The sequence below is a fragment of the Oryzias latipes genome, chromosome 1, assembly GCF_002234675.1.
Source record: "Oryzias latipes chromosome 1, ASM223467v1".
In the NCBI taxonomy this organism is placed as follows: domain Eukaryota; kingdom Metazoa; phylum Chordata; class Actinopteri; order Beloniformes; family Adrianichthyidae; genus Oryzias; species Oryzias latipes.
The window spans coordinates 12,724,052-12,745,306 of record NC_019859.2 but is presented as its reverse complement, the minus strand read 5'-3'; the positions used below and the strand labels follow the sequence as shown (position 1 = coordinate 12,745,306).

General features: G+C 40.5%; 1 protein-coding gene across 4 annotated transcripts in view; it reads left to right on the top strand.

Annotated features, from left to right (window-relative positions):
• pax5 (paired box 5) overlaps window positions 1-21,255 on the top strand; it is a 55,329-nt gene that overhangs the window by 25,772 nt on the left and 8,302 nt on the right. For 2 of the 4 annotated variants that reach the window (XM_023956470.1, XM_023956475.1), the window contains exons 6-8: window positions 4,913-5,097; window positions 13,006-13,138; window positions 17,308-17,409. In XM_023956470.1, coding sequence (XP_023812238.1) covers window positions 4,913-5,097; window positions 13,006-13,138; window positions 17,308-17,409 — 420 coding nt within the window. The remainder of the gene's footprint in view (window positions 1-4,912; window positions 5,098-13,005; window positions 13,139-17,307; window positions 17,410-21,255) is intronic. The other 2 variants (XM_023956476.1, XM_023956477.1) reach the window with 1 other exon arrangement.

Below are 21,255 nucleotides of genomic sequence, written 5' to 3'. Positions count from 1 at the left end.
GAATTTCAAATCAAAACATTGTCTCACTTCATGTTTCACTCAGAAAGCATCGTTCCGGGTTCCGGGTTGCTCGGCGTCCTGTTTTGCTTGTATATTTTTTTATCTGCAGTGTTTCTGTGGCAGAGGTCTGTGCGGTTGGCTCTGTGGTCTAATTAACAGCATTGCTAATCACAGCTTCCATTAGAGCAGCCCCCGCTGGATAATGACACACATACACAGCAAGGGGCGACAGCAGGAACAGCATGCGCTGACATGGACAGACAAACATATGAACAAAAAAAAAAAAAAAAGGCCTGCTTCTCACATACACGCATTCCCATATGCTTGCTGGCTCCAACATTCTCACACACATGAATGCACAACAGGCTATTGATAAACTTTTTTTTGCTGACTTTGTTATAATGTCTTAATTTATACTTCAGCAAAAAGATGGTTAAATAGAGGGAAAAATGTGTTTATTTTTTAATATGACATCTAAAGTTTTTAAAGTTATCTTTATGAAAAGTGATTTTCGCGAAATGTGCTTGTTTGTTAAAATACAAAGATATATGAAAGCTTGTACTTTGAGATTGCATCATATTATAATTCCATTTTCCCATATCATGTCAAATCTCGTCATACTGCCTGTGTTCATGTGTGCGGACCCACAAACAGCAGCTGTGCACGTGGTGGGAACGAAGAAAGGCAGGATTGGTGGGTTTGTGTGTCTTGGGGTGTGTGGGGGCAAAGCCCTGTGGTGACCTGTGCCCCTTGCCAAAGCAAAGGGAAGTAGAGGGTGACTGGGAGCAGAATGGGATTGAATGGGAGAGAATGGAAGAACTTGACTTGTGGGGCCAAAAGGGGACTATTGTACCATTTACCCATTCTCTTACACACTGAAGTTACTTTTAGGCGCACTCGCGTGTCTGTGTGTGATTGCTCATGAATGTGTGTGGACTTCCAGCATGGACATGAATTCTAGGACAGGTGAGTCAAGTGAGAATGTATTTCTTTTGAACCTGTTTGAACTGCTTTCTGCCCACATAAAGATATATCGTATAGTACACAAGAATTGTTCAAAATGACCTCTAGGGTGATGAAAAAATTGATTCAATTGCATTTACGCAAGTTGACCTCTCACCCCCATGTGCATCCACTGTGACATGCAGCAGCCTACCAAATAAAAGAAGCTGGGAAAGGGCTAGAGATGGAGCAGAAAGTAGTCTTCACCCTTTTAGCTGAAGCTTTACTCAACACCTTCCGAAACTTTGATCTTTGGACATGGAGCTGAGGACACACACTTTTACACACACAAACAGGCAGCCGCCGGTCTGTCCTGTGTGGTCAGACAACACTTCCCGCACTGCTGTGATAATCTCTGTCAAGTGCAATATACACACCGTTGGTATCATATCTTCTGCAGATTCAGACAGGACAAGTGACAGCTCTCACCCTTATGAGTATTTGATCACTCCACCTGTTTCTCGATTGATGGTAACAGGGCAAAGTTGGGCCAGGATGGTGACGGAAAGGGAGACACAGAAGGCGGAAGGGAGAGGAAGAAAGCAAAAGGAGGGAACAATGAAGGCTCATTGTTTGTTTTGTTCTGCTCTGAAAAAGAGGGAAGAGAAACGCTTCCCTTCTGAGACTGAATCACAGAGATAGAGGCAGCTGTGAAGGCTTCTGTGTATGTGTGTGTGTGTGTGTGTGTGTGTGTGTGCATGTGCGTTTGTGTGTGAGTATCTGACAGTGAATAGGATTTAAACCGTCACGGCATTGAGTTTCTTTACCCATCCATGGATACAATGAGAGCAGCCGGAAATCAAGCTACCCACCCACAAATCTTCCATACCTACACAAATCTATGCATGCAATTGGACCACATTGATTATGGCATGTAAAGCTTCTTTCTGACCAGTCACTGTTGCGTGTGTTTGGTTTTGTTTTTCTCTGGTTGTTTGCGGGTGCTCCGCTGTGGCAAGCTTTGGGTCAGTCTGTCAGGGTGTTTGTGTGCTCTTGCAGGTGTGTGACATGGAGAAGGCAGAAAGCAATAAGCTGGCTGAAATGGTGCCATCAGAGCTACATGATTGATCAATTGAATTCCATCATGGGGACTGGACAGCGGGATTAAATGGGTTGCCGTGGGTTACCTGGCGAAAACATCATACCGCCTTTATCTCCCCTCTGATTGGTCTGTCACCAGAGACCTGGACCATACACTCACACTGCTCCCATCCTCTTTATATAAGAGAGAGACACTACAGAAGTGAAGGAGAGATTATGATCAAGCGCAAGAGAAAGAGGTTTTTTGTACGGCAAATGTATAGAGGCTTGGTAGAATTGCGCAGCACTGTGTTCTATAGATGCAGTCTTAAGATATGAGGTTTACCAAAGTCTTTGGAAAAAAGAAAACTCTAATCACAGTTTGTGCAAAGAGACATCCAACTTAAGTCTTAAACTGCATTTCAACTTGAATATAATTTTATTTATATAGCCCAATACCACAACACAGCTAAACACCTGTAAAACTACAATACTAAACAGACTAAGCTAAACTAAGCATGCCTACCCTTAGAGACCTCCTTCTCGGTATAAAATAGCTGTAAAACTAGCTTTGCACATACTATAACAGAGAATTACTTCCTGTTTTAGTTGTTTAAAGTACTAGTTGAATCATCTATTGTAAAAGCGTTCCCAGTAGTTTTTTAATTATGATTATGCCGTTTTTGGCCAAATAAAATGTGTTTTCCAGAATACAGTTTTTGCAGAGAGGTAGCAGTTCATCAGACATTTGCAGTAGTTGTGGGCAGTACTTCCATCCATCCATTTTCTAAACCCGTTTTGTCCCTTTCGGGGTCCCTGGGCTGCGGGAGCTGATCCCAGCCACTTGTGGGCGAAAGCAGGGTACTCCCTGGACAGGTCACCACCATCACACACCCCTACACCCTCACATTCACACCAAGGCATAATTTCGAGTAACCAATAACCCTTTGAAGCACGTTTTTACATGGTGGGAGGAAGCCGGATTGCCCGAAGAAAACCTACACTTGCACGGAGAGAACATGCAAATCCCACACAGAAAGGTCCCCCATTGCTGATTCTGTTTCAGGTCCTTTGAACCGGGGCCTTCTTGCAAGAGCGCTAACCACAGTGCCACCGTGCAGCCCGTTGGCAGTACTGTTGGCATTGAGTAAACCTTGCTCACTTCCCGTCATCCATCTGTTTCACATACACTCCTGCTTGCTTACAGCCCCTCACATCCCCAACCTAACATCCGCAGTGCAACAAAAAATGGCAAGCAATGTTGGAGCTTTCCAGCCGTACAGTTTTGAGCCAGATGCCAGCTCAGACGAGGAAAACAAAGACGTAAGTGGATCTAGTCGTCTGCAAGTGGATGCATCGGAATGGAGTGTATTAGGGAACTTGTTGCCCGCCCATTGTATTTATGATGTCTTAGCTACAATCTTTTTCTGCCGTTTATTCAATCGGCTCCAGTTTCACAATGATTTGAAAAAATAAATACTCAGAAGAAGAATTTTATGCTTAATAGTTTGAACATATCTCCATATATCTCCTTCATCATTAGAAAAATTCCGCAAGAACAAGTTAAAAACCTAAAAAACAGAATTAAAATTGGCATGGGTCTTTAAATATTTTTAGTTTGATAACTAAAATAAATGTTTTTTCATCAAACAGTATTGGTTTATGGCTAGTTTACTCATTCAAAGAAATTCAAGGATCAACAGAGAAAAATATCCGTCCTACCATTTCCTTTTGGGGCCTAACTTGGCAGCTGTTGGGCAAAGGCGGGTTGCACCCTGGACAGTTTACCAGCCTATCACAGGGCCCATAAAATAATCAATTCATAAAGATATTGTCAAAATATTGCAATTGTTTTAGAAAGTCAAATTTATTTAATGTCAATTTTGACTTTTGAAACAATTTTTGAGGTAAAGGCAAGAAGAAACATCAGGAGTAACTTTGTTTTATGTAACAAAAAAATAAATAAAATAATTAAAATTGTGAAAAGTTAAAAAAAATTTGTAATAAAGATAAAATATATGTGAACACAGACTGGGATTCAAAGATAAACCCGAGTTCTTTGACGTCATTTCTTTTCTCTAAAAGCACAATTTGGCACAAATGAATCAGTATTTTCAGTCCAAATGGAAAAATGTATATAAATTTAAAGCCCCCCCTCCCCATGCTTTCTCACCTGTCTGTCATATCATACCCTAGACACACACTTCACCAAACACACTGACCCCCAGGACTAAAATAAGCTCTCAGGAGTAGTTTGGAGCGACGAATTGGCTCTATAGCAGGGGATTTTCACCCTTACGCCTTTTTTCTCTTTATTTTTTGCGTTCTATCCTTTCTAATCATTTGTGGCCCGCGACTCTTCAGAGTTCTTATAATTGTCTCGTTCAGCGCCTCAGCCTTGCAATAACTGCAGGAAACGAGAGCTCACAGTCTAATACTGATACCAAAGCAATATATATTTGTGTGCATGTGTGTGTATGGGTGATACGACAAGCGAGACTCTGAATTCTGTTTATAGGAGAGGAGGGTGTACTTTTGAGAGATCAAGACGGAGAGACTCTGTCTGCTCAGTAATGGATTGTATTTGTATACCATTTTCTCGGAGTCTCCACTATCTATGAAATCACTCAATCCCAAATCAGCTCACTGGAGTTAATTCAAGTCCACTTTCTCCTTTCTTTGCATCAATCTCGGGGATTTATGTTATCAACCTTTGCCTCCTGCATTATGCTATCATTGTTTATTTCACTTTCGCTTGATCAGATGAAGACTTATAAACACTTCCTTTTTTTGCAGGTTCTTTGCATTTTCTCACTTCAATATTTTACTTTATTTATTCACTGTTTATAATCCTACCATTTATACTCCTCCCCTTGTTTTCTTTATGCAGGATTGCAAGAGTCGCCACTGGCAAACGGACATGGCCACAGTGGGCGGGACTTCCTCAGGAAGCAGATGAGAGGGGAGCTGTTCTCACCACAGCAGATCGAGGTATTGGACCGCCTCTTTGACAGACAGCCATCCTGTCCAATCCAATCCAGCACTGAGCTCTATGTGAGCCCTGACTCTGGCAAGGTAAGGGTGAGGCATTGAGCTCAGGGCGAGTTTGGGAAAGTTAGAGGTCTAACATGATTCATGTTTGTTCTGTTAAGCAATCAGTGCGATGCAGAAGAGAAGTTATAAGGGTTTCGGGGTTTTGGGGCCAGACTGGCTTCACCGATTGACAAATATTTATCCTTTTATCCCTAGTCAGGCTTCCTCTTATGTTGCTTTTGTTTCAGATGTAAGAAATTGTAACTTTTTTGTAAAAAATTTGAATAATTTCTTAGATGTGTCATATTTAATTCAGAGGCTTCAGAAGCTACATTCCCACCGCACTTGAACGTGCGTCTAAGCAGCCACTTCCAATGAAAAGTCTATGTAACGTTTTGGGGCTTCTGCGTTGAAACAATTCACGTTCACTCATGGTTACACAAGTTTCTATGACTATCTAGAGCTGCAGCGGCTGAGCAACAGCCGACCCAGAAGAAGAAGATCCAAATGAGGAAGCTCTGGAAATAAAAATGAGAATAAAAAGTGAAAATAAATTATCCATAATTGGTAAAAGAAAGAAATAATTAACAATAGAATATGAAATAATAAATATTTAAATGAATTATTAAAAGTCTTGTGTAAAATCGTAAAATATGATCAATTGGATAAATGAATAAATACAAAATAAATAAAACTAATAAAGACAGTAAAATTAGCGAAAAGCCAGGTTAAAAAGATGGGTCAATGCTCTCTGCGGCTCTCAGGCTGACTGTTCCATAAACGAGGGCCAGAGTGCTGAAAAGATGCCTCTCCGTAGGTTTGGGTTTTTGAGTCAGAATGCTTAGTAGTCTAGTGCCCGAGGATCTCAGAGTCCACGAGGGTTCATGTTTGACTAAAAGATCTGACTGATAAGAAGGCGCAAGACTGTTAAGACTTGTAAAAACTATTAAAAATATCTTAAAATTAATCAGCAGTGAGTAGGGGAAGAATAGCTGAAAAACTTGCAGGGCAGTGAATCATGAGCACCAAGATTTGGAAGCCAAGTGAAAATCCGGATTACAATCAGATTTCTTAAAATAAGCATTGAAGGATGTAGTTATATAATCACTGTTGGCATAAAGGCAACTGTAACAAAGGATGTTTTTTGTATACTTTTATCAGAAAAACCAGCCCGCTTTGCCTCCTGCTTAGTTAAAGATGCATCTTTAATGGAATCATCAGGTGTGGATTTCTGCTGTTGTCTGGCACACCACTGAAAGCTCCTGTCTCCTGAAGGACCGGGTGATGAGACAAAGTCAAGTGGGTCTATTGATTCTGTGATCTAAAAAACGCTGCAGGGGTTAATGAGCAAATTGACCCGGCTCTCATTATGACCTCACTTCCTGCTGCTTGGGGAACAGTGATGGAGTTGCGTGGATGCTGATGCACATAGCAATGAGCTGAATGCGTGTGCATGTGCATGTAAGACACAAATTTGGAAGAACAGTGAACAAGGGTGTGCTTGCACGTCTTAACGTTTCAGCTAAATTGACCTCCGGCCCTTTTTCTCCGGTAAATTAATGTAAATCTGAGTGGAATGGACAGATATAAGTTCCACTGTGAATAACAAAATGAGAGCAAGCGATTATTTGCATTCTGTCTACCTTTTCTCAGATGTTTTCTAATCTGCTGCCCTCCAGTCCACATTAAGGGACTATTACCTCATTGTCTCAAAATGACACATTTGTTTCACTGTGGCTTTTTAAAACTTCAAGTCTGTTTAGTCAATTGCTGTCAAGGACAAGAGGGCAGACACTTAAGAGGAGTGGATGTGTGAGGAAATACAAATACAATGCAGCCTTTAACCTAGAGGGTAAAGTTTGGCTTTTTAACCCATTCATGTTCACCTTACTTGCATTGGGAGTCTTTTGGCACAGGGCAACATGTCGACAGGGATCGACTTGTAGAGCCTCTATAGACTGAAACCGAAGCCCATAATACCTATGAATCACAGGTCAGAGTCGTCTCTGAGCCCGGTCAAGCTGATGAGGTCGGGGGTCTGGGATAGGGGCTTTAAAACCCAGGTCACACTGGGGTTAAACTGGCTTTAGGAACTGCATTACAAAGAGATGCAAGGACCCCCCCCCCCCCCCCCCCCCCCCCCCCCCACACACACACACAAATCTACATCACTTTCAGATTCTCCACCACTGCCGACCTCCCTCCCTGGTTTTTTCCCAGGGGGGCTGATTGACAGTCGCACTGCTTAACACTGACACTCCAGCAGCTCCCGCTCAGCCCCTTGGTATTTGGGCTGGTACTTGTAGGGTTGTGGTCAAAAAGGGTCATTCTATGTTGTGAATGAGAGTTTAAAAAGAGTGTGGAAGGAACTATCCTGCTAGCGGAGCTGTGCTAATTTTATGGCTCTAAAACATTGTGATTCAAACTGCATTTCTGTGAAAAAGAAACACAAACACACTCCTATTATGATCAGTTACGCTCAAATATCATTTTCTCCATTATTATTTTGAGGGCACTCTGAATTTTCTGCAAACACATGAGAAAAAAAAGTCTTAAACCAAATCTTATATATGTAAAATTACTCTTCTATCGTTTATCTGAAAGTCATTCAAGAGACTATTTTTTTAAAGCAATCTTTTTTTCTAATCTTCCCCTCATAGCCCCCTAGTAGTCTATTAAGCCACACTATTAATTTATGTGCGTGTGCCCATATTTTTGTCTGCAAGTGTGCCTGTCAGAGAGCGTTCATTTGAATTTCCCTTCAATCACTTCCTATTATCCAGCTGATAAATCAGGAGGGCTGACAGGCCTCACAGCCGCCCCTGCTGCCCCGGGTCCAAGAGCCTGTTTCAAAACCAACCAATCTGGCTACACTGGGACAAAGAAAACCAGGAAAAATTGAGCCAAAATGTTTTCAGACATAACATTTGTCAGTTTGAGGACTTGGACAACTCCTGTGTTACAAGTCAAACAGATCTAGTTTGCTTTTATTTGTGAAATATTTCTTTCCTGTTTACATTATTGTCATACTAGAAAATAAATACAGTTTTATTAATTCAACTTGCTTAACTTTCCACAAAAGTAAATTAAATTGCGAAGGACAAAAGCCAGCTAAAAAGTCAAAGGCCAATAACTTTCTTCAAGTGACTTGAATAATCCATAGATTATTTTGACAGACTTGAGTGCTCTAGTCTAAGTAAAATCAACACAGCAAATGGTTTTATGCCTAATTCTGACATGGACTCACATTCACGCCTGTGACAGCAATCAGCTCTCCCTATATTACTATGAAAGGGATCCTTGTTTGTTTACTACAGGAACTTGTAGTTTTTAAACTTTCTTTGGCTCTCGCAAGAGCTGAGGTCTGCTTGGGTTGTCTGTAAAATAAATATCCTCCACACTGCTGCCACGCTCAGTTTGAGCTCAGATAAATTCCTTCCCTGACAATCCCAGTCTCTGTTTGTGGGCCACAGAGGGAATTGTGTTTGTTTATAGTCGAGCCATTTTCCATCAGGGGTACACAGGACAATGTGGCAAAAGCGACAGAGGGAGGCAGACAGAGAAATGGGAGCTATTTGGAGAATTGAGAAAAAGGGAAATGCTATTATGCAAATGATGAAAGCCAGCATGGCTGGTCTATGTGTGTTTGTGTGTTCTGAAGGGACGATTAAGGCTCATCTGTTATTGATGTGAGATTTAGACTAAACCATTGGTTTGCCACATCTGAGTCAGCAGACCATTTTGATGTATTAAAGATATCTTAAAAAAATCTAAAAGATGAAAATGAGAAACGCAAACCAAAAATTTAAGACAGACTAAAATAAAAATTATAATAATCCTCCTATAAGAAGCTTGTATATATTCTTGCATTTTAAAATGATAGAAAATATGTTTTTTTAATCCTTGGTTATTTTCACTTAGAAAATCTTAATAATTTTGAGTATATTGTGAATATAGAGTTGCTAATAAAGTACCGCTGCTCTGCAGAAACTATATTCTAAAAAATGACACAAGCTTTTTGATTTTGGCTACAAACATAATCAAGACCAATGGGAACACTTTTGAAATAGATCAAGAGATGAGAGTAGAACTTCAACTTGAATCAGCCGGTAGATGCAAATCCCCCTTCCTCTGTGCCAGGGCAGGCTATATTTATTTCTTTTTTGACCAAGTTCAGGTCTTGCCGCCCTGTCGAACAACTTCTCTCCACCAGCATTACCAGCCCCCCCAGTCCAACCCCTTCTCGACCTGGCAGCTGCGTCTCTCTCCTTTGATGAGGGCTGATGGTGCTGTATGAGTGGTGGAATTGACAACATTTACGGGTGCGAATGAGAATAATCCATCTTCCTTAGCAGCCCTGTCACCCCACTGGCCAAACTTCATCATGGCCAATTACCACAGCAGGCCCCTTCTCCTCTGCTAACACTGCTGCCTGGCCTTCATCTACACATTGATACATGAACAGATTAGATGTCATTATAATAAGACAGAGTGTGGCCAAGACAGGAGGGTGTGCAGGGATGCCATGTTAGATTGGGTAAAAAAAAAAAAAAAAAACTAGAGGTCTGATGGTTCTATGTGTGAGAAATAAAGGGGCAAAGAGAGACGTGTGTGTGCAGTGTACAGTGTAAGCTCTTATTTGGCAGGTCACAGTCCAGTGGTTGTGTTGTGTGATGACGAGCGCAGGGGTGTTTAAGAGGTCAGTGAGCACAAACAAACGGCTACACTTACACCTTGCACACACACACACACATGCAGACGTATTTAAAGGGTCAGTGCAAAACTCTCACCTCGTCACCTAAAGGAAATTCTGATTAGTGTGGTTTGTGCACACCCACACCCACACACACACACACACACAAACAATTGTACACTTGAAAAGCACAGAATGTATTCACTACATTCACATGTTTTATTGGAAAATTCAGAGTCTGAAGTATGACTGGGCGATAAATCGATTTTAGCAATAAATTAAAACTTGTTATTTTTAGAAGATTTTTCTTGGGCCTCTGTTGTTCAGTGTAAGCCAGCCAGCCAGTTTCTCGCTGTACGCAACTAGCAAAGAGCAACTTCTTCCCTAAGAAGGAACAGGTTCTTTAGTTGTATGGAACTGGTTCGGTTTTGTGACTTCAGACTTGGAGTAACAAACCGCACACTGCAAAATTTGTTTGAAAGCTGTTGCCACCAAAAGTGGGAGGACAACGAATTTCTTTCAACAACCAAAACAGAGACTCTGTCGAGTGCGAGAAGTGCTGCTCTCCATGAGATGCTCAAGCTAGCTCTAAAAACATTTGCTGCATTGTTTTTCAAACATTTTTGAAAAACACAGCTTATAATTGGCTGCACTTTGTGTTCAGAACAATTATAATAAAATAGAAAAATAAAATAGGTTTTGTTAAACATATTCTGTCATTTTTGTTAAAGTAAGTAAAGGGAGGAAGGAAAACATTCAATTTAAATAAAATTAAAGGTCAAATTTATTTTTTTATTTTTTTAGTTTTTTTTTAGATTCTTTTTTGTTGCCATATTGCCCAGCCCTATTTAGAAGAGGCTTGGCACAGGAGTTAACAAAGGATGCTTTTGCTTTAAGTTTAATTTGAAAGAAGTAATTCCATATAATGATATTGTCCAAATAACTTTTTTTTTAATGCACATGTATGCAAAATTGATTAAATTATTTAAAATTTGAACTAACTAATATATTAGCTGAGCTAAAATGTGACTTTAGGGCCTAATTTCTGTATGAATATGATTCAATCTTTGTCCATTGTAGCACTGTACATTTGTTTGGTACGGGAGTCGATCAGGGGTTTACACCCTTTCCTTGCAACAAAAAAGCTGGTTCAAACCATATTTTGGTCTTCTCTGTGGAGATTTAGAATGTTGACCCAAAGATGAGTTTTCTGAAAGGTTTGGCTCACAAGCCAAAAAACACAAGTTTAAGGATCATACTGTAACTGGAGCTAGTAACAAAGTAACCAGTGGAGACGTTGTTCCACGTGGAAGATAGACCACGCTCTTTCCAAAATCCCTTTTCAAGACCACGGTTCCCATCGAGGTCAGAGATGATAAAAGAAAAGTGTTTCTAACTGGACAGATCATTTCCTTTGACATGAGTGCAGCAGCCTTGAGATGAATTCAGTGGTCAATCTATATCTATGTGTGATCATCAGCGTCAAAACACATCACTTTAAATTACCACGCACTCTCCCACACACTCCCTCATAATCTTTCACACACAGAACAAATCTGGGCGACAAAATGATGATGAATGGGTCAAGGCTTTGGGCCGGGGGGTCAAACACAGGTGAGAGGACAATTTTCATCATCAATCCATTTAGCTGCTTTCTGGATTGTCTGAGTAGAATCTGCTTTAGGATGTTTTTTTGCAGAGCCATAAGTGGGAGAAACAGAATTCTTTGATGCGTTTTTACAAACAAAGTATTGCTTAAGACCGGGATCTGCAACCTTTGACGATCAAAGAGCTTTACAGTTGAGTTTGTGAATGACCAAAACTCGGCAAGAGCTGCTAAGTCTCAGCTCACTGTTTAGAAAAATAGACTTATACTACTTATAACAATGTTACATTTTTCTGTTTATAGCAAATTAAACTTCTTTTACTTTTGACAGCAACACATACAAGTTCCTTTAAAAAAATCCACCTTGTGTAAATTAAGATTCTACTGCTGTAGCAGCTTTACTTGAAGTAAAAAAGCAAGAAAGTCAAGTCAAACATGACGCTTTCGTGAGCCCTCATCCTTTTTTCCTCTTCTGATATTGAATATAAACACAACAGCATTGATTTTCAATCCAATTGTTTTTAAATCTACTTGTGTAAATGCAATTATATACTTTAACCTTGGAAAACCCACAGGATGATTTTACTAGTTTCATTTTTTTATTCTTTTTGCAGCTGTAAATTGCTGCTACCCAAAATTAACAAAACCAAAAAAAAAGACGTCAACTTAGCTTAAAAAGCCCAGAAGAAAATTGTTCTTGGATTCTCCAGGGTTAAGACTATTTTGCCTTTGAGCAGTAACTAGACACTGTTGAGCAGGAGAGAAGATAAAAAATGTTTTAAACTATGTTTAAACATGTTAAAAATCTAAACACAAAACTTAATTACCTAAAGCAAATTAACCAAATCTACAAACCCATTATTTATTCAAATCTGCATCACTTTTTTCTTTAAAGCCAAAGAGCCAAAATATCAGGGATAAAAGTGACTCATTTAACCCTGATATTTGGCAAAAAGAGCCGGTTTTATCCCTGATAATTGGCTTTAGAGCCTCAGGATGCAGACCGCTGGCTTATGGGAAACAATGTACACAAAGCAAATCTAATTAATGAAAATCCTGTATTTGTTTTATGTCTTATTGAGATTGGCACAGCTGTGTCTTAAGACTGTATATTTACAGATGTATTCCTTAGTTTATCACTCTATCCTCTGTGTTTAGTTAAGAAAGTCAGTTGAGTGTGTAAGAGAGGGTGTTATAAGGGGGTCTATATGAATGTGTGCTGAGATGATCACAGTTGTTATTGTTGTTGGTATCTAGGGAGACAAGAGGCTTTTTGCTAGCTATAGTCTGTGTAATGCCACAGGGCTTCTGGGTAAATATATGTTTGCTGTGTACTGTTGGAGTCTGAGGATGAGAGGGATGAAGAGAAAGCGCGAGCTGATCCTGTGGTTATAGACTGTTGGACTTGCTTGTACAGTAAATCCCTGTCTTTGTAAACAGATCAATAAACTCCAAACTGCAGGTGGAGGTGTGTTGTGGATGTAACTGTGTGTGTGCTTCTGGAAAAGCTCATTTACCCTTACACATGGCAATTGGGTCATGTTGTAGAAATATTATTATGCAGAAAAAAGAGGAAAAAAAACCTTACACACTTGTTTGGATCTTCTGATTAGTAATTACATTTTCTCTGTTCATTTGTTCTCCTTTCCAGACATCAGATTACTCTGCCATGGCCTCGCTAGCAGGTGGACTAGATGAAATGAAGAACAGTTTAACCAATCCAGGCACAGCGGGGGAGTTAGGATCCAGTGTTTCCGGTCCACAGTCCTACTCACTAGTTCCAGGTAAAACAGTCACCTGGTTATCAGGTCACTCACATGTGACATTTGTTTTTGAACTTTATTTTAAAAAAATGTGTTCATGAAATATTTTGGTTAAAGACCCACTCCAATGAAAATAGTTTTTTTGTGTGTTTCCTACATGTTCTTGTGGCATTTTCTTCATGATAGAGGACATGTATAGCACACATATAAAAGAAATTAGGCTTAAAACTGCATTTTTGAGTATTTATTTATTCATAACATTGTAAATCAGGAGCAGATGAAAAATTGGAAGTTGGAAAAAGCCTGTAGCATTGATGTAGATGCTACAGTCGGCTGTCCACAAGCACCCTGCTCCGCTCCATCCTGATGTATCCACTTACAGACGAATAAATCCATGTACGCCTTTGCTTTCATCGCCTGAGCTGGTGTGGTTGTGAGGGGAAGTAAGCTACCAGGAGAGTGTGTAAACAAAGGGATGATGGGAAACGAGTGAAGGTTTACTCCGCACCAACAGAACCGTCCAGAAATCAGAGGCGAATTTTTGATGAACTCCTGCCGCTCTGCAGAAATGATATCCTAGAAAACTCCAGCTTTTTTTCATTTTGGCGAAAAAGGGCATAATCATAATTAATATAACACTGGGAATGCATTTAAAATAATCTAAAGATGATCGGAGTGGAACTTTGATTATTTAGTCTTCAATTAAGCCAATTAAGCTAAATAGAGAAGTACATTTGCCTTTATAATTAGTATATTTTCTTGAAGTAAAAATGCCTTCCTCTTGTCTTTCAGCCTTCTGAAAGACAGACCTCCTGTTCATAAAATCCTAAACCAAAACACCTAACTCCTGAATCCCATTAAAAAACAGAAATTCATTGTCAGATGACTGTGTATTTCCCTTGGTAATGACTAAAATACATGATCTGAGTGCTCAAAGAGCTCACTGCTCCAGACCTCAGGAGAGGGCTAAGGGGGAAAAAGAAAGGTTGAAGGAAGTAAAAAGGTAGAGGCTCGTCTGTTCCCCTTTTCCCATTTAGGGGCACTGGGAGAGGCAGTGGTTAATTAAGAGTAGACCAGGGAGCACTTGGACAAGGGTTCTGCGCTCCCATCTGTAATGAGGGAAATCATTGATCTGGGAGTTTGGGATATCTGGGAATGGGCTCGTCAAAGCCACAAAGGGATATTACCTGCACAAACCCGAAAAGAAAGAGACAGGGAGTGTGGGAATAAGATAGCCTGATAAAATTTCCATTTCTGCTTATGCATGCTAACCCACACATTCATATTTACATAGACATACACACACGATCAGAATATTATGCATGCATTTCCCTGCCTGTCTCTTCCCTCAGAGTAGAGCACCCTCTAGGGGTTCGCACGTCTGCGTGCTTGACGCAGTGTTACTGCATCTGTGACATTAACAAACACTTTGTTTAGGTCTTCCTGAACCTGATCTGTGTCACACTGTGCATGATTGACGCCTCCATGTCTGACATGTGTTGCTCTGAGTTTTTCATGGACGTTTAAAAGTTAGAGAGGCCGAGAAAAAAACAGAAAATCACATAAAAAGTGCGTTCATCTATGGCTCCAAGTGAGACTGGAAGAGACTTGTACTTGTTTGTTGACCTCTAAAGCAAAGGACAAGAGATACATCAATACAACTGGCATACATATGCACAAGCACACATGCGCACAGACATACACACCTCTCAGAGGATCTGGCCCTGTCTGCCCCCTCTAAGTTGGCTGTAGAGAGTCCATCTCTCCTCTCTTTCACCCTCTCCTTCCCTCTCCACCATGCCCTGTGCACTGACCCTGAGCGGATGAGTAGCCCGTCTGCACTAATGCCTCGCTGTCGCGTCAAACACAGAGAAAAACTTTACTACACGAGACAGGAGAGAGGAGGCAGAGAGGGACAGAGGGAGGCTGAAGAAAAGAGAGGGTCTGTAAGAGAAAACCACATGCAGGGCGGGAGGCGAGGAGACACACGTGAGATGAACAGAGAGGAAAACACGCAGAGATAAAAGGAGCTTTCGTGGACTTATGGTTTCCTACATCCTTCACTGCAGTTGTTTACTGATATTCCAGTATGGAAATGTGAATATTTAAGTAATGTCTAGTCAATTACGTAAAATGAGATCATAGTTTACTATTTAATTAAGTAAGAATTGACACTTCCTTAACCCTTTTGTCTGTGATGTCAAACACAAGTCAGTATAAATCCACTGACTGACAGGGATGTAAAACCACTCAACTGAATTTGGTACATATCTGATAATAATAATGATGATATGCAAATATTTACAAATATTATATAATAATATTGTATTGTCATTCACATAACGCCAAGAAACTGTTTTGGAGTAAAAATTTAATTTTTTCTTCTGAGATTTTAATGTGACCTTGGCTTCAGTCTAAATTACCAAACTGCCTTTACTGCCTTTTCTGAGTTCTTCTCTATGTTGCACGTCATTTGAAAAACTATAAAAAAAAATTAATCCAATACGTTCAGAAGATCAAACATTTAAAGTCCCACTTCAGTCATCTTCTCATCATCTTCTAAAGCGTTCCCAGTGGTCATTTATTTACAATAATGCTGTTTTTAGCCAAAATTGTAAAAAAATGGTGTTGTTTTCTAGGATATAGTTTCTACAGAGCTGCAGTAGTTCTGGCCTGTTCACATCTGTTTACACTCTCCTGCTAGCTTACAGCCCCTCACAACCCCATCCTAACAACACCATTGCAACAAAAATGGAGAAATATCAGAGCTATCCAGCCGTACAGTTTTGAGACAGATGCCAGCTCAGATGAGGAACACGAAGATATACATGAATCTCTACAAGGGAACGCATCAGAATGGAGCTGGGCAGAGAGCTGGTGGCCCACCAATGTAGCTTCTACGTCACGGCTGCAAGCTTTTTTTACATCAGTATTTTTTTTGTCTGATCCTAGTTCATTTAAATAAAGAAATACTCTATTTAATTTTGCTTAATTTTCATTATAAATGTCATCCATTGTGAGGAAAATGCCACAAGAACATAATAACAACACCAAAAACACAATTTTTCATTGGAGTGGGTCGTTAAGATTCATATGTTTGCATGAACATTCTAGCATTTTTATGACAATAATAGATTAAACATTAAAATATGTATGTTTTAATAAAAGTCGCTATAGTTTACACTTAAAGTAAAAATAATTTAGCTGTAAGCTTAAAAATTGTTCATTTATCAGGGGTGAAATAATGTAATATGACTAATTATGCTTTTTTTTCTTTTAAAGAAAAAATCACTGTACCACCACAGTTGTCATTAAAGTGTTCAGGTTTCCCTAAATTGTCTATATTTAGTTTTCATAGCTTTCTTTTCCATCTTTTATGATCTCCTTTTTATTTCACTCAGTCGTTTCTCCTCCTCCATCTCTCACTAAGGTAGCGCTGGTTAAGTGGAGGGAAAGTGAATGGGATTGATGGTGTTGGATCCTGAGCAGTTTATGATGAGGATAAATGTGTGTGTGCGTGCAGCAGGAGCCGGCTGTTGGTGGTTGTGCGTGTGCCGGAGTGTGCGTACATGATGATGATGATGAATGGAGGGCACCCTCTTCACACATTCCCTGTGTCTGCTGCGTGCAAACACAGAGAAATGATTTGGGGCGACACACTGTCATGTAGTCTAATGCAGTTATATATCCTATCCACCAACTGACAGACAGAGGAAGAAGAAGGGGAGGAGGGGTGTAGTTAAGGAGAAAACGGCGAGTCTGTAAATTAATAAGTGCCAGAGGATGGAAAACAAGGAGGGAAGAAACAAAAGAAAACGGCATGTCATGAATGAGCTGTCAGGAGGTGAAGCGTTTTTCAGATGATGCTTGTAGGCTTTTAACCCAGCAACGCACGATTTAAGTCTTTAGTATAATTGCTTTCAGGGTTGGAATGTAACATGAAGGTCATTTGCAGCTTAATAATAGACAATAATAAATATAACAAAAGGTTCTTTTGGGTGAGATAAAATTCTGTATCACAATTTAGCTCATTCTTTAGCGTTTTATGAGTCTTTTTTGTCAGAATATGCTCTAAAAACGGCGGGAAATACAATACAAACACAAATATTTCAAAGAAATTGAATGTTAGAGTAGATCCTGATAATACGATGCCGCAGATGGTAAATGTGTGGTTTTGTCTGTGTTTATAGGTCGAGATTTGGCAAGCACAACTCTGCCAGGGTACCCCCCTCATGTCCCTCCCACCGGACAGGGCAGCTACTCCACCCCATCCCTCCCTGGCATGGTACCTGGTAAGAATACTGACACACAGTTATACACAAACATGAGAAAATATTCATTTAAATTAAGAATCTGAATCCATATAATTTTAGTGTGTTTTTCTGTTTTCTAAGGACTTAAAATCTCTTTTTTTAAATTAAAAATTATCTTTTTTTCAGTTTTTTTTTTACATATTTCATAATTTGCGCGAGTAACGTATTTTTAAAACTATTTTTTCATAGCAATGCTTAACATCAATCATTCAATCAATCCTGGTGGGTCTGTTTCATTCTTGCATCATTGTAAACAGCCGATATGATTGGCAACCCTTACCGGTGAGTTCAGGGAATTCTGAGGGTTAAGGATCCATGTCTCATGACCAGAAAAGGGTGAAGGGAGTTAAAAAAATAAAAGTAGAAAGTCAATGACAAACACACAAACAATTGGCAGGATTAGGAAAGACTTGGCTGGGCTTCCGTGATCAGACTGGAAAGTCAGTGAATTTATTCTTTTGGATCTAAGATCTTCTTTTGTAAATAAAGCTTGGGTTTTATCATCAGTAGAGGAGCAAGCTGACACAGTGACTGACAACAAAGGCTGGTTCACATCCCAGCAAGTTATCAAATGCTGGTTTTGGCCAGGACATTTTATAATTTAAACTCAGGTACATATCTACTGCAAGATCCACACGAGGCTCTCCAATTCTAGCATGCCAAAGGGAAATCCTGGTCTGAATAATCGACTGTATAAGGGAACTGGACTGAATGATCCCCCCTCCCCCCATTTTCCAATAGGAAGTACCCGTTGCTTAAACTTTTATAAACAGCTATTACTAAGTCATATTTACCAAATTTACAATTTTTCATGTAATGCATTTCTTTAACATGTTCTTGTTAATCCTAGTTTTTTTTCATGATAATTTTAGCGCAAGTTATTCAAGTTGTAAACTTACCAATCAGACACCTCAATAGAAATATGTCATCTCATATTTCAAACGTTGGGTTGTCAGATTTCCTGTAGCCTGCTTTCAGGTGGTAGGTGTATGGGTTTCCAACAAGCTCACTCCTGATTGGCGATAGTGGTTGCCAAACATTGTCGAAGACCAATTCGGACCAATCATTGCCCACTGACGTCATCTGGCAGCGACATGGCGGTGTCTGTGTTGTGAAAAAATGGTGACTGAATTCACTACTTTTGTCTGGAAGCAAGTCATTTTCTATGGGTGTTGTCACGCTCACTCAGTCCAGTTCTCTTGTACAGTCAATGGTCTGAACGTTCCTTAAGGAATGTTGGCACTTTGAATAATGCTTGTTGTTGTAAGTACCTGTTATCAATTACTCAGTGATTGTCGTGCCATGAAAAGCTCATCTGCACCCATAAATGTGTTGAATTCCTCTTCGATGTGCGCAGTATGCACGCACGTGTGTGAGTCTTCAGAGAATGTACTTAGCTCTGACACTTCCTCTTTCTTGTCTGTCTACACTGTGGTTGACAGCGGTCCCAGGAGGTGGCATGTGTTGTGTGTCTACGTGTGCGTGTGTTTGCGCCTGTGCTGTGTGTCTCCCCGAGTATCATTAGAAACCAGCCACACTAGCACAGCTGTCCCTCCTCAACATTAGTAATTTGTTTTTAATGAGAATCACCAGTGACCCACGACTAATTCATTCATTCCCTTCCACTCCGCCTTCCATGGCGCTTTTGTGTTTCAATCCCGGAACGCCATTCTTCTTCCCTCTTTGCTTTCGTTCACACCAGAAGCAACAGCGATGGTCAGTGAGAGGGATGCTGCTGCTGTTCACCGAAACTGAATCGCTAACAGGGTTTTTTTTTTGCAAGTTTTTGTCCCAATCATTCAGTATCACACATTCTGGGGCTGACACATACAGAGTCTCTGCGGACATGTAAGAACAGCACATCTAAAGACGGGTAACCCTGTTGCCCTGTCCCCCTGCGTTCGCCCCGTCCTGTCCTCAGGTTTGACAGTATACTTGAGTGTGTATTTGGATCGGTGTACGGGATTGTTTTCGTGCATGTGTGTTTGTTTTTGACAGCGTGTGCGTGCGACCTTGACACTGAGCTACACGATGGAGACCCCTGAGCCTTCGTTCCCCTCCTCTCTCCCCGCCCCCGCCTCTCATCTCCCAAACAACCTGACATATTCCCGTCACTACGGTGATGACAAGGGAGAGGATGTTCACACCCAGGGGTGCCATGGAGACCACATCTCGACCCCTCCTGACAGACGCAGCTAAACAGATACACACTCGCATGTACACACAGACAAAGAAAAGTTGTATGCGAGCACTTCCTCAGTGTCAATGTTTGCATTTTTCAGAGAATTCTCTCAGCTCCCTGAATCAATAATCGGACAAGAATTGTTAAAGGAGATAATCTACAAACTTTGCTTTTCCAGCTTGTTTTATCTCAGCAATTCTCAAGCAAATTATCCTCTTTTTTGCTCGCCCTGTCTAATATCATACCTTCATTAAGCAAGCAACTCTCTTCTGCTGTTCTCCTTCTCCCTCTGTCTTTCTGTCTTTCTCTCTGCAGCAGGGGGGCTGACACTCAGAGGGGGTGTAGGAGAGCAGTGAGGCAGAACCGACAGAACGAGATGCAGAGGAGAGGAATGGAGGGTGGGCTGGAGAGAGGGGGCATCAGGGTCTGTGACTGTCAGCCAAGGGAGAGGGATCCCCCGGGAGAAGGAATAAAAAAATAGAAAAAAGAAAAAGCAAAAGAGGGAAAAAGAAAGAACAAGTCAGCAAAGAAATGAGGGGAGGAGAGAAGATTGTTGTTTTGATGTGATAAGTGATGGGTGGGCTGTTGTCAGAAGAGCCAGAGAAAAGAGAGGAGGCAGAAAGATAAATAGACTGAAGTGAAGGGAGGAGAGGGATGAGAAAACAAGAGGAAGGGTAAACCCTAGACAGTGGGTAGTAAATGAGGGAGAAAAGCTTTGCCATCATCCACTGTATGGCTGAACTTCAGCAGCCTCGCTAACATCTCCTGTCCATCTCAACTGCGTCATGCTGGAAAAGCTTTACCATGTGTTAGCAAAATGGATAGAAGTTACATAAAATGGAAAAGAAAACGCTGCAAACGGTTAATGTTTTATATAAATGCACATGTGTATATAGAGGGCTTAAGCTACTGTATAGGTGACAACAGTGAAAGGCTTTGCCCCCTATTTGTCCCCCAATTTTGAGTCAATATTGGTAGCATTATTGACAAAACTTAAGAGATCATCAATTCAAGTTTCTTTAAAGTCCCACTCAGATCATCTATTGATCTATTGTGACTTAGTCCTTTAATTATTATTATTCCAGCTTTAGCCAAAATCTAAAAAACCTGTCATTTTATATGGCAGAGTTTTTGCAGAGCAGCAGTTGTTCGTAAATAATTTGCATTTCAGCTGTGGATGGGACATGTGGAGCCGGAGTAAGCCTATCCTGACTCCCCATCCGCTCTTTGTTTGCACTCTCTCCGGCTAGCTTACAGCCCGTCACAACCCCAGGCTAATATTACCGGTGCAAAAAGAGTGGCGAGCAATGTCGAAGCTATCCGGCCGCACAGTTTTGAGCCAGATGCCAGCTCAGACGAGGAAAACAAATACATACTGTACATGGATCTATTTGTCTGCAAGTGGTTGCATTAGAATGGAGCGGAGCAGGGAGCTTGCAGCCCGCCGATTGTTAATTTTACGTCACATCAACAAGTTTTTTAAAATAGCAATTTTTCATCTGCTCCTGATTCACAACAATTTAAATACAGAAATACTCAGAAATGCAATTGCAAGCTTAATTTTCTTCATACATGCCCTTTATCATGAGAAATGTTAAAATTACACAATTTTCATCTGAGTGGATTTTTGGGCATTGCAGAAA